Source organism: Trichomycterus rosablanca, chromosome 7 (genome assembly GCF_030014385.1).
Source record: "Trichomycterus rosablanca isolate fTriRos1 chromosome 7, fTriRos1.hap1, whole genome shotgun sequence".
Classification (NCBI taxonomy): Eukaryota; Metazoa; Chordata; class Actinopteri; order Siluriformes; family Trichomycteridae; genus Trichomycterus; species Trichomycterus rosablanca.
Window position 1 is genome coordinate 40,223,725 of NC_085994.1, and position 14,377 is coordinate 40,238,101.

The following is a 14,377-nucleotide window of genomic DNA, read 5'->3' on the forward strand; positions in this document are numbered from 1 at the left end:
GTCCCTCATTCATACATACTGTGTGTAGCCGGATAGATAAATGAGTATGTGTACTTTAGCATGTACAACAGATTATATATTTGCATATATAAATATGTACTGTATAGACCGTATATGTATAGATGTACAGTAGATGAAGGTATATATGTGTGTGTGTGTGTGTGTGTGTGTGTTTGATTTAGGGAGGGAAGCACAAGATCCTGGAGAAGTGCTCGTTACCTCTAACAGGGAAGCAGTGTGTGGATCGTATCATCACTGAGAAGGTGAGATGGTGTTCTCTTACTACAGTCCTGACCCTCTGACCTTATACACAGTATATATATATATATATATATACAGTGTATCACAGAAGTGAGTACACCCCTCACATTTCTGCAGATATTTAAGTATATCTTTTCATGGGACAACACTGACAAAATGACACTTTGACACAATGAAAAGTAGTCTGTGTGCAGCTTATATAACAGTGTAAATTTATTCTTCCCTCAAAATAACTCAATATACAGCCATTAATGTCTAAACCACCAGCAACAAAAGTGAGTACACCCCTTAGTGAAAGTTCCTGAAGTGTCAGTATTTTGTGTGGCCACCATTATTTCCCAGAACTGCCTTAACTCTCCTGGGCATGGAGTTTACCAGAGCTTCACAGAATGCCACTGGAATGCTTTTCCACTCCTCCATGACGACATCACGGAGCTGGCGGATATTCGAGACTTTGCGCTCCTCCACCTTCCGCTTGAGGATGCCCCAAAGATGTTCTATTGGGTTTAGGTCTGGAGACATGCTTGGCCAGTCCATCACCTTTACCCTCAGCCTCTTCAATAAAGCAGTGGTCGTCTTAGAGGTGTGTTTGGGGTCATTATCATGCTGGAACACTGCCCTGCGACCCAGTTTCCGGAGGGAGGGGATCATGCTCTGCTTCAGTATTTCACAGTACATATTGGAGTTCATGTGTCCCTCAATGAAATGTAACTCCCCAACACCTGCTGCACTCATGCAGACCCAGACCATGGCATTCCCACCACCATGCTTGACTGTAGGCATGACACACATCTTTGTACTCCTCACCTGATTGCCGCCACACATGCTTGAGACCATCTGAACCAAACAAATTAATCTTGGTCTCATCAGACCATAGGACATGGTTCCAGTAATCCATGTCCTTTGTTGACATGTCTTCAGCAAACTGTTTGCGGGCTTTCTTGTGTAGAGACTTCAAAAGAGGCTTCCTTCTGGGGTGACAGCCATGCAGACCAATTTGATGTAGTGTGCGGCGTATGGTCTGAGCACTGACAGGCTGACTCCCCACCTTTTCAATCTCTGCAGCAATGCTGACAGCACTCCTGCGCCTATCTTTTAAAGACAGCAGTTGGATGTGACGCTGAACACGTGCGCTCAGCTTCTTTGGACGACCAACGCGAGGTCTGTTCTGAGTGGACCCTGCTCTTTTAAAACGCTGGATGATCTTGGCCACTGTGCTGCAGCTCAGTTTCAGGGTGTTGGCAATCTTCTTGTAGCCTTGGCCATCTTCATGTAGCGCAACAATTCGTCTTTTAAGATCCTCAGAGAGTTCTTTGCCATGAGGTGCCATGTTGGAACTTTCAGTGACCAGTATGAGAGAGTGTGAGAGCTGTACTACTAAATTGAACACACCTGCTCCCTATGCACACCTGAGACCTAGTAACACTAACAAATCACATGACATTTTGGAGGGAAAATGACAAGCAGTGCTCAATTTGGACATTTAGGGGTGTAGTCTCTTAGGGGTGTACTCACTTTTGTTGCCGGTGGTTTAGACATTAATGGCTGTATATTGAGTTATTTTGAGGGAAGAATAAATGTACACTGTTATATAAGCTGCACACAGACTACTTTTCATTGTGTCAAAGTGTCATTTTGTCAGTGTTGTCCCATGAAAAGATATACTTAAATATCTGCAGAAATGTGAGGGGTGTACTCACTTTTGTGATACACTGTATATATATATATATATATATATATATATATATATATATACCTTCATCAGTAGGGTGGAGTGTCGGAGACGTGAAGGACGGTGTGATTATTTATAATAATATTAGTGAGTGATGTTAATGAGAACCGTCTGATACAGCCGCTGCATTTCCTCCCATCCCGACTCCCATTTATCATATTACCCACCAGCACATGGCCGTGTGTGTGTGTGTGTGTGTGTGTGTGTGTGTGTGTGTGTGGGCTGTGTGTGTGTGGGCTGTGTGTGTGTGTGGGATGTGTGTGTGTGTGGGTTCTAGGTTTGATTTCCAGGTGGAGCAGTCTGGGTCCTTTCTGTGTGGAGTTTGCATGTTCTCCCCACTTCTGTGGGTTTCCAAGTGAGGTGAACTGGAGATACAAAATTGGCCTTGATGGTGTTTGACATTGAACTTGAACTGATGAATTGTGGGTAACCTGTAACGAGCTGTCCTGTCAGGACTGGAACCAAAGTGGAAAACATCTTCAATTCAGAATAAAAAAAAAGTTGTGTGTTATTCTGTAACAGTGTGTTACTCAGTAATGGTGTGTGTTGCTTGGTAACACTTCGTTACACATTAATGGGGTGTGTTGCTCAGTAACGCTGTGTGCTGCTTGGTAACAGTGTGTGTTGCTCAGTAACACTGTGCTGCTTGGTAACAGTGTGTGTTGCTCAGTAATGATGTGTGTTATTCTGTAACAGTGTGTTACTCAGTAATGATGTGTCTTGCTTGGTAACACTGTGTTGCTCAGTAAAAGAGTGTGCTAGTAATGGTGTAGGTTGCTCGGTAGTGATGTGTGTTGCTCAGTACTGGTGTGTGTTGCTCAGTAACAGTGTGTGTTGCTCAGTAATGATGTGTGTTGCTTTGTAACAGTGTGTGTTACTCAGTAATGGTGTGTGTTGCTTGGTAACAGTGTGTGTTACTCAGTAATGGTGTGTGTTGCTTGGTAACGTTGTGTGTTATTCTGTAACAGTGCGTTACTCAGTAATGATGTGTGTTGCTTGGTAACACTGCGTTACACATTAATGGTGTGTGTTGCTCAGTAACACTGTGCTGCTTGGTAACAGTGTGTGTTGCTCTGTAGCACAATGTGTTGCTTGATAACACTGTGTTGCTCAGTAAAAGAGTGTGTTAGTAATGGTGTAGGTTGCTCGGTAGTGACGTGTGTTGCTCAGTACTGGTGTGTGTTGCTCAGTAACAGTGTGTGTTGCTCAGTAATGGTGTGTGTTGCTTGGTAACATTGTGTATTATTCTGTAAAAGGGTTTGTTGCTTGGTAACAATGTGTGCTCTGTAGTGATGTGGGTTGCTTGGTAACAGTGTGTATTGCACTGTAGCCATGCGTGTGTTGCTCTATAACAGTGTGTGTTACTCAGTAGTGGTGTGTGTTGGTCAGTAATGGTGTGTGTTACTTAGTAATGGTGTGTGTTGCTTGGTAATGTTTTGTATTATTTTGTAACTGTTTGTTGCTTGGTAACAAGTAGTTCAGTAGTTGTTCTGTAACATTGTTTATTGCTCAGTTACAGTGTGTGTTTGGTAATGGGTGGGTTGCTCGGTAACGGTGTGTGTTGCTCGGTAACTGATGCTCCGTCTGTCTCTCGTTCGCTGAACGGGTGGAGCTCATTAGCTGCTAACGCTAACAGGAAGTGCGGTCGCTAATGGGGTTTAATGTGGATCTTGCTAATGGAGGGATTGGCGTCTGGTTGGACGGAGCGCACGGAAACCACACGCTGCTCATCCAGATGATTTGTGGATTAATGATGGAGCGAATTTCCAAGAAGAAACCAGTTCACTTACGTACGCGTGTGTCTGTCGGGCTGCGTCCCAAATACATACACACAGCACACACACGGAACACACACACACGGAACACACGCGGCACACACACGGCACACACACGGAACACACACGGAACACACACAGCACACACACGGAACACACACACACGGAACACACGCGGCACACACACGGCACACACACGGAACACACACGGAACACACACAGCACACACACGGAACACACACGGAACACACACAGCACACACACGGAACACACACAACACACACAGCACACACACGGAACACACACGGCACACACACGGCACACACACGGAACACACACGGCACACACACGGAACACACACAGCACACACACGGCATACACACGGAACACACACAGAACACACACGGAACACACACAGCACACACACGGAACACACACGGCACACACACGGCACACACACGGAACACACACGGCACACACACGGAACACACACAGCACACACACGGCATACACACGGAACACACACAGAACACACACGGAACACACACGGAACACACACGGCACACACACGGAACACACACGGCACACACACGGAACACACACAGCACACACACGGCATACACACGGAACACACACGGAACACACACAGCACACACACGGAACACACACAGCACACACACAGCACACACACGGAACACACACAGCACACACACACAGCACACACACACAGCACACACACGGAACACACACGGAACACACACGGAACACACACAGCACACACACGGAACACACACAGCACACACACAGCACACACACGGAACACACACAGCACACACACGGAACACACACAGCACACACACAGCACACACACGGAACACACACAGCACACACAGCACACACACGGAACACACACGGAACACACACGGAACACACACGGAACACACACGGAACACACACAGCACACACACGGAACACACACAGCACACACACGGAACACACACAGCACACACACAGAACACACACAGCACACACACGGAACACACACGGAACACACACAGCACACACACGGAACACACACGGAACACACACAGCACACACACACAGCACACACACACAGCACACACACGGAACACACACGGAACACACACGGAACACACACAGCACACACACGGAACACACACAGCACACACACGGAACACACACGGAACACACACAGCACACACACGGAACACACACGGAACACACACAGCACACACACACAGCACACACACACAGCACACACACGGAACACACACGGAACACACACGGAACACACACAGCACACACACAGAACACACACAGCACACACACGGAACACACACGGAACACACACAGCACACACACGGAACACACACGGAACACACACAGCACACACACACAGCACACACACACAGCACACACACGGAACACACACGGAACACACACGGAACACACACAGCACACACACGGAACACACACGGAACACACACGGAACACACACAGCACACACACGGAACACACACAGCACACACACAGCACACACACGGAACACACACGGAACACACACGGAACACACACAGCACACACACACAGCACACACACACAGCACACACACGGAACACACACGGAACACACACGGAACACACACGGAACACACACAGCACACACACGGAACACACACGGAACACACACGGCACACACACGGCACACACACGGCACACACACGGAACACACACAGCACACACACGGAACGCACACGGAACACACACAGCACACACACACAGCACACACACACAGCACACACACGGAACACACACGGAACACACACAGCACACACACGGAACACACACAGCACACACACGGAACACACACAGCACACACACGGAACACACACAGCACACACACAGCACACACACGGAACACACACGGAACACACACAGCACACACACGGAACACACACAGCACACACACGGAACACACACGGAACACACACGGAACACACACGGAACACACACAGCACACACACGGAACACACACGGAACACACACGGAACACACACAGCACACACACGGAACACACACGGAACACACACGGAACACACACGGAACACACACAGCACACACACAGAACACACACAGCACACACACGGAACACACACGGAACACACAGCACCACACACACAGCACACACACGGAACACACACAGCACACACACGGAACACACACGGAACACACACGGAACACACACAGCACACACACGGAACACACGCGGAACACACACAGCACACACACGGAACACACACGGAACACACACGGAACACACACAGCACACACACGGAACACACACGGAACACACACAGCACACACACGGAACACACACGGAACACACACGGAACACACACAGCACACACACGGAACACACACGGAACACACACGGAACACACACGGAACACACACAGCACACACACGGAACACACACAGCACACACACGGAACACACACGGAACACACACAGCACACACACGGAACACACGCGGAACACACACGGAACACACACGGAACACACACGGAACACACGCGGAACACACGCGGAACACACACGGAACACACAGCACACACACAGCACACACACGGAACACACACAGCACACACACGGAACACACACAGCACACACACGGAACACACGCAGAACACACACGGAACACACACAGCACACACACGGAACACACACAGCACACACACAGCACACACACGGAACACACACAGCACACACGCGGAACACACACGGAACACACACGGAACACACACAGCACACACACGGAACACACACAGACACACACAGCACACACACAGCACACACACAGCACACACACGGAACACACACAGCACACACACGGAACACACACGGCACACACACGGAACACACACAGACACACACAGCACACACACAGCACACACACAGCACACACACGGAACACACACAGCACACACACGGAACACACGCAGAACACACACAGCACACACACAGAACACACACAGCACACACGCGGAACACACACGGAACACACACGGAACACACGCAGAACACACACAGCACACACACGGAACACACACGCGGAACACACACAGCACACACACAGAACACACACAGCACACACGCGGAACACACACGGAACACACACGGAACACACGCAGAACACACACAGCACACACACGGAACACACACAGCACACACGCGGAACACACACGGAACACACACAGCACACACGGCACACACACGGAACACACACAGCACACACACGGAACACACACAGCACACACACGGAACACACACAGACACACACAGCACACACACAGCACACACACGGAACACACACAGCACACACACGGAACACACGCAGAACACACACAGCACACACACAGAACACACACAGCACACACACAGCACACACACGGAACACACACAGACACACACACGGAACACACACGGCACACACACAACACACACGACACACACACAGCACACACACACACAACACACACAGCACACACACGGAACACACACGGCACACACACAACACACACGGCACACACACGGAACACACACGGCACACACACGGCACACACACAACACACACGGCACACACACGGAACACACACAGCACACACACGGAACACACACGGAACACACACGGAACACACACAGCACACACACGGAACACACACGGAACACACACAGCACACACACGGAACACACACGGAACACACACGGAACACACACGGCACACACACGGAACACACACAGCACACACACAGCACACACACAGCACACACACGGAACACACACAGCACACACACGGAACACACACACGGAACACACACACGGAACACACACAGCACACACACGGAACACACACACGGAACACACATGGAACACACACGGAACACACACACGGAACACACACAGCACACACACGGAACACACACACGGAACACACACACGGAACACACACAGCACACACACGGAACACACACGGAACACACACGGAACACACACAGCACACACACGGAACACACACACGGAACACACACACGGAACACACACGGCACACACACGGAACACACACACGGAACACACACACGGAACACACACAGCACACACACGGAACACACACACGGAACACACACACGGAACACACACAGCACACACACGGAACACACACGGAACACACACAGCACACACACGGAACACACACACGGAACACACACACGGAACACACACACAGCACACACACGGAACACACACACGGAACACACACATGGAACACACACGGAACACACACACGGAACACACACAGCACACACACGGAACACACACATGGAACACACACACGGAACACACACAGCACACACACGGAACACACACACGGAACACACACGGAACACACACACGGAACACACACGGAACACACACGGAACACACACGGAACACACACACGGAACACACACAGCACACACACGGAACACACACACGGAACACACACGGAACACACACACGGAACACACACACGGAACACACACAGCACACACACGGAACACACACACGGAACACACACGGAACACACACACGGAACACACACACGGAACACACACAGCACACACACAGCACACACACGGAACACACACGGAACACACACGGAACACACACAGCACACACACGGAACACACACGGAACACACACGGCACACACACGGCACACACACAGCACACACAGCACACACACGGAACACACACACGGAACACACACACGGAACACACACACGGAACACACACACGGAACACACACAGCACACACACGGAACACACACACGGAACACACACACGGAACACACACACGGAACACACACACGGAACACACACGGAACACACACAGCACACACACGGAACACACACACGGAACACACACACGGAACACACACACAGCACACACACGGAACACACACACGGAACACACACATGGAACACACACGGAACACACACACGGAACACACACAGCACACACACGGAACACACACATGGAACACACACACGGAACACACACAGCACACACACGGAACACACACACGGAACACACACGGAACACACACACGGAACACACACGGAACACACACGGAACACACACGGAACACACACACGGAACACACACAGCACACACACGGAACACACACACGGAACACACACGGAACACACACACGGAACACACACACGGAACACACACAGCACACACACGGAACACACACACGGAACACACACGGAACACACACACGGAGCACACACACGGAACACACACACGGAACACACACGGAACACACACACGGAACACACACACGGAACACACACAGCACACACACGGAACACACACGGAACACACAGCACCACACACACAGCACACACACGGAACACACACAGCACACACACGGAACACACACGGAACACACACGGAACACACACAGCACACACACGGAACACACGCGGAACACACACAGCACACACACGGAACACACACGGAACACACACGGAACACACACAGCACACACACGGAACACACACGGAACACACACAGCACACACACGGAACACACACGGAACACACACGGAACACACACGGAACACACACAGCACACACACGGAACACACACGGAACACACACGGAACACACACGGAACACACACAGCACACACACGGAACACACACAGCACACACACGGAACACACACGGAACACACACAGCACACACACGGAACACACGCGGAACACACACGGAACACACACGGAACACACGCGGAACACACGCGGAACACACGCGGAACACACAGCACACACACAGCACACACACGGAACACACACAGCACACACACGGAACACACACAGCACACACACGGAACACACGCAGAACACACACGGAACACACACAGCACACACACGGAACACACACAGCACACACACGGAACACACACAGCACACACGCGGAACACACACGGAACACACACGGAACACACACAGCACACACACGGAACACACACAGACACACACAGCACACACACAGCACACACACAGCACACACACAGCACACACACGGAACACACACAGCACACACACGGAACACACACGGCACACACACGGAACACACACAGACACACACAGCACACACACAGCACACACACAGCACACACACGGAACACACACAGCACACACACGGAACACACGCAGAACACACACAGCACACACACAGAACACACACAGCACACACGCGGAACACACACGGAACACACACGCGGAACACACACAGCACACACACAGAACACACACAGCACACACGCGGAACACACACGGAACACACACGGAACACACGCAGAACACACACAGCACACACACGGAACACACACAGCACACACGCGGAACACACACGGAACACACACGGAACACACACAGCACACACGGCACACACACGGAACACACACAGCACACACACGGAACACACACAGCACACACACGGAACACACACAGACACACACAGCACACACACGGAACACACACAGCACACACACGGAACACACGCAGAACACACACAGCACACACACAGAACACACACAGCACACACACAGCACACACACGGAACACACACAGACACACACACGGAACACACACGGCACACACACAACACACACGACACACACACAGCACACACACACACACAACACACACAGCACACACACGGAACACACACGGCACACACACAACACACACGGCACACACACGGAACACACACGGCACACACACAACACACACGGCACACACACGGAACACACACGGAACACACACAGCACACACACGGAACACACACGGAACACACACGGAACACACACAGCACACACACGGAACACACACGGAACACACACGGAACACACACGGAACACACACAGCACACACACGGAACACACACAGCACACACACGGAACACACACGGAACACACACGGAACACACACGGAACACACACGGCACACACACGGAACACACACAGCACACACACAGCACACACACAGCACACACACAGCACACACACGGAACACACACAGCACACACACGGAACACACACGGAACACACACACGGAACACACACGGAACACACACAGCACACACACGGAACACACACGGAACACACACAGCACACACACAGCACACACACGGAACACACGGAACACACACGGAACACACACGGAACACACACAGCACACACACGGAACACACACGGAACACACACAGCACACACACGGAACACACACGGAACACACACGGAACACACACAGCACACACACGGAACACACACGGAACACACACAGCACACACACAGCACACACACGGAACACACACAGAACACACACGGAACACACACAGCACACACACGGAACACACACGGAACACACACGGCACACACACGGCACACACACAGCACACACAGCACACACATGGAACACACACACGGAACACACACACGGAACACACACAGCACACACACGGAACACACACACGGAACACACATGGAACACACACGGAACACACACACGGAACACACACAGCACACACACGGAACACACACACGGAACACACACACGGAACACACACAGCACACACACGGAACACACACGGAACACACACGGAACACACACAGCACACACACGGAACACACACACGGAACACACACACGGAACACACACGGCACACACACGGAACACACACACGGAACACACACAGCACACACACGGAACACACACACGGAACACACACAGCACACACACGGAACACACACGGAACACACACGGAACACACACAGCACACACACGGAACACACACACGGAACACACACACGGAACACACACACAGCACACACACGGAACACACACACGGAACACACACGGAACACACACACGGAACACACACAGCACACACACGGAACACACACGGAACACACACGGAACACACACGGAACACACACAGCACACACACGGAACACACACACGGAACACACACACGGAACACACACACAGCACACACACGGAACACACACACGGAACACACACATGGAACACACACGGAACACACACACGGAACACACACAGCACACACACGGAACACACACATGGAACACACACACGGAACACACACAGCACACACACGGAACACACACGGAACACACACACGGCACACACACGGAACACACACAGCACACACACGGAACACACACGGAACACACACGGAACACACACGGAACACACACGGCACACACACGGAACACACACAGCACACACACAGCACACACACAGCACACACACGGAACACACACAGCACACACACGGAACACACACGGAACACACACACGGAACACACACGGAACACACACGGAACACACACAGCACACACACGGAACACACACGGAACACACACGGAACACACACAGCACACACACAGCACACACACGGAACACACGGAACACACACGGAACACACACGGAACACACACAGCACACACACGGAACACACACGGAACACACACAGCACACACACGGAACACACACGGAACACACACGGAACACACACAGCACACACACGGAACACACACGGAACACACACAGCACACACACAGCACACACACGGAACACACACAGAACACACACGGAACACACACAGCACACACACGGAACACACACGGAACACACACGGCACACACACGGCACACACACAGCACACACAGCACACACATGGAACACACACACGGAACACACACACGGAACACACACAGCACACACACGGAACACACACACGGAACACACATGGAACACACACGGAACACACACACGGAACACACACAGCACACACACGGAACACACACACGGAACACACACACGGAACACACACAGCACACACACGGAACACACACGGAACACACACGGAACACACACAGCACACACACGGAACACACACACGGAACACACACACGGAACACACACGGCACACACACGGAACACACACACGGAACACACACAGCACACACACGGAACACACACACGGAACACACACAGCACACACACGGAACACACACGGAACACACACGGAACACACACGGAACACACACAGCACACACACGGAACACACACACGGAACACACACACGGAACACACACACAGCACACACACGGAACACACACACGGAACACACACGGAACACACACACGGAACACACACAGCACACACACGGAACACACACGGAACACACACGGAACACACACGGAACACACACAGCACACACACGGAACACACACACGGAACACACACACGGAACACACACACAGCACACACACGGAACACACACACGGAACACACACATGGAACACACACGGAACACACACACGGAACACACACAGCACACACACGGAACACACACACGGAACACACACATGGAACACACACGGAACACACACACGGAACACACACAGCACACACACGGAACACACACACGGAACACACACAGCACACACACGGAACACACACATGGAACACACACACGGAACACACACAGCACACACACGGAACACACACACGGAACACACACGGAACACACACACGGAACACACACGGAACACACACGGAACACACACGGAACACACACACGGAACACACACAGCACACACACGGAACACACACACGGAACACACACACGGAACACACACGGAACACACACGGAACACACACGGAACACTCTAGAACTTTCTTCCGAGCTGAGAAACAACAAACCCTGAACCTTCAGATAATTCTGGAACCTTTAACACATCACAACATAAACAAAACGTATGTAAACATTAATAAATTACGTTTGTTTGTTTATTTGTTTGTTTAGGCCGTGTTTGATGTGGATAAGAACAAAGGCTTGATCCTGATCGAGGTGTGGGAGGGGCTGACACCTGATGACATCAGAAAATGTACAGGCACTGATTTTGAGGTGAGTGATGCATGTAGGGAAATGAAGTCTGAAGTCTTTCATTCAACGTTTTTAACATAAAAGCCTCAAGACCTCAAGAAATCGTATTTAATTACTTTTATTTACTTTATTTTGTTCTGTTATTATTAAACTGGAGGATAAAAGCACTTAGGATGATGTAAAATGCCTCTATATATAGAGAGATCACACAGAGATCAGACAGATAAACAGTAAATCCTGTTTGTGTTTGTATTCGCTCTCTCAGGTTTCTCCCGATTTGAAGCCGATGCAGCAGATCTGAAGAAGCCGGCGGCGCTGGTTGCTGAAGAGGGACGGAGTGAAGACGACGGGGTTGCTGTGTAGCGTCCATGTTTAGGTTAGGATGAGGGAGCGTGTAGTGAATGTGCAGGTCAGTCAGAGAGGGTTTAAACCTCGACGCGAATCATCGAACCCCGAATGATTCGTTCTTTTTATTAGACGTGCGTTTGAGCTGCCTTACAGGTACGAGCAGTAAAATCTGGGACCACCTCACTGTCCATGTTATCAGCTCCACTTACCATATA

General features: G+C 51.1%; 1 protein-coding gene across 1 annotated transcript in view; it reads left to right on the forward strand.

The window, feature by feature from the left end:
* Nucleotides 1-14,377, forward strand: part of oxct1a (3-oxoacid CoA transferase 1a) — a 34,124-nt gene extending 19,747 nt beyond the window's left edge. The window contains exons 15-17 of the mRNA XM_062999507.1: nucleotides 183-263; nucleotides 13,734-13,835; nucleotides 14,080-14,377. Of these exons, the coding sequence (XP_062855577.1) occupies nucleotides 183-263; nucleotides 13,734-13,835; nucleotides 14,080-14,115 (219 nt within the window). The 3' untranslated portion in view covers nucleotides 14,116-14,377. The remainder of the gene's footprint in view (nucleotides 1-182; nucleotides 264-13,733; nucleotides 13,836-14,079) is intronic.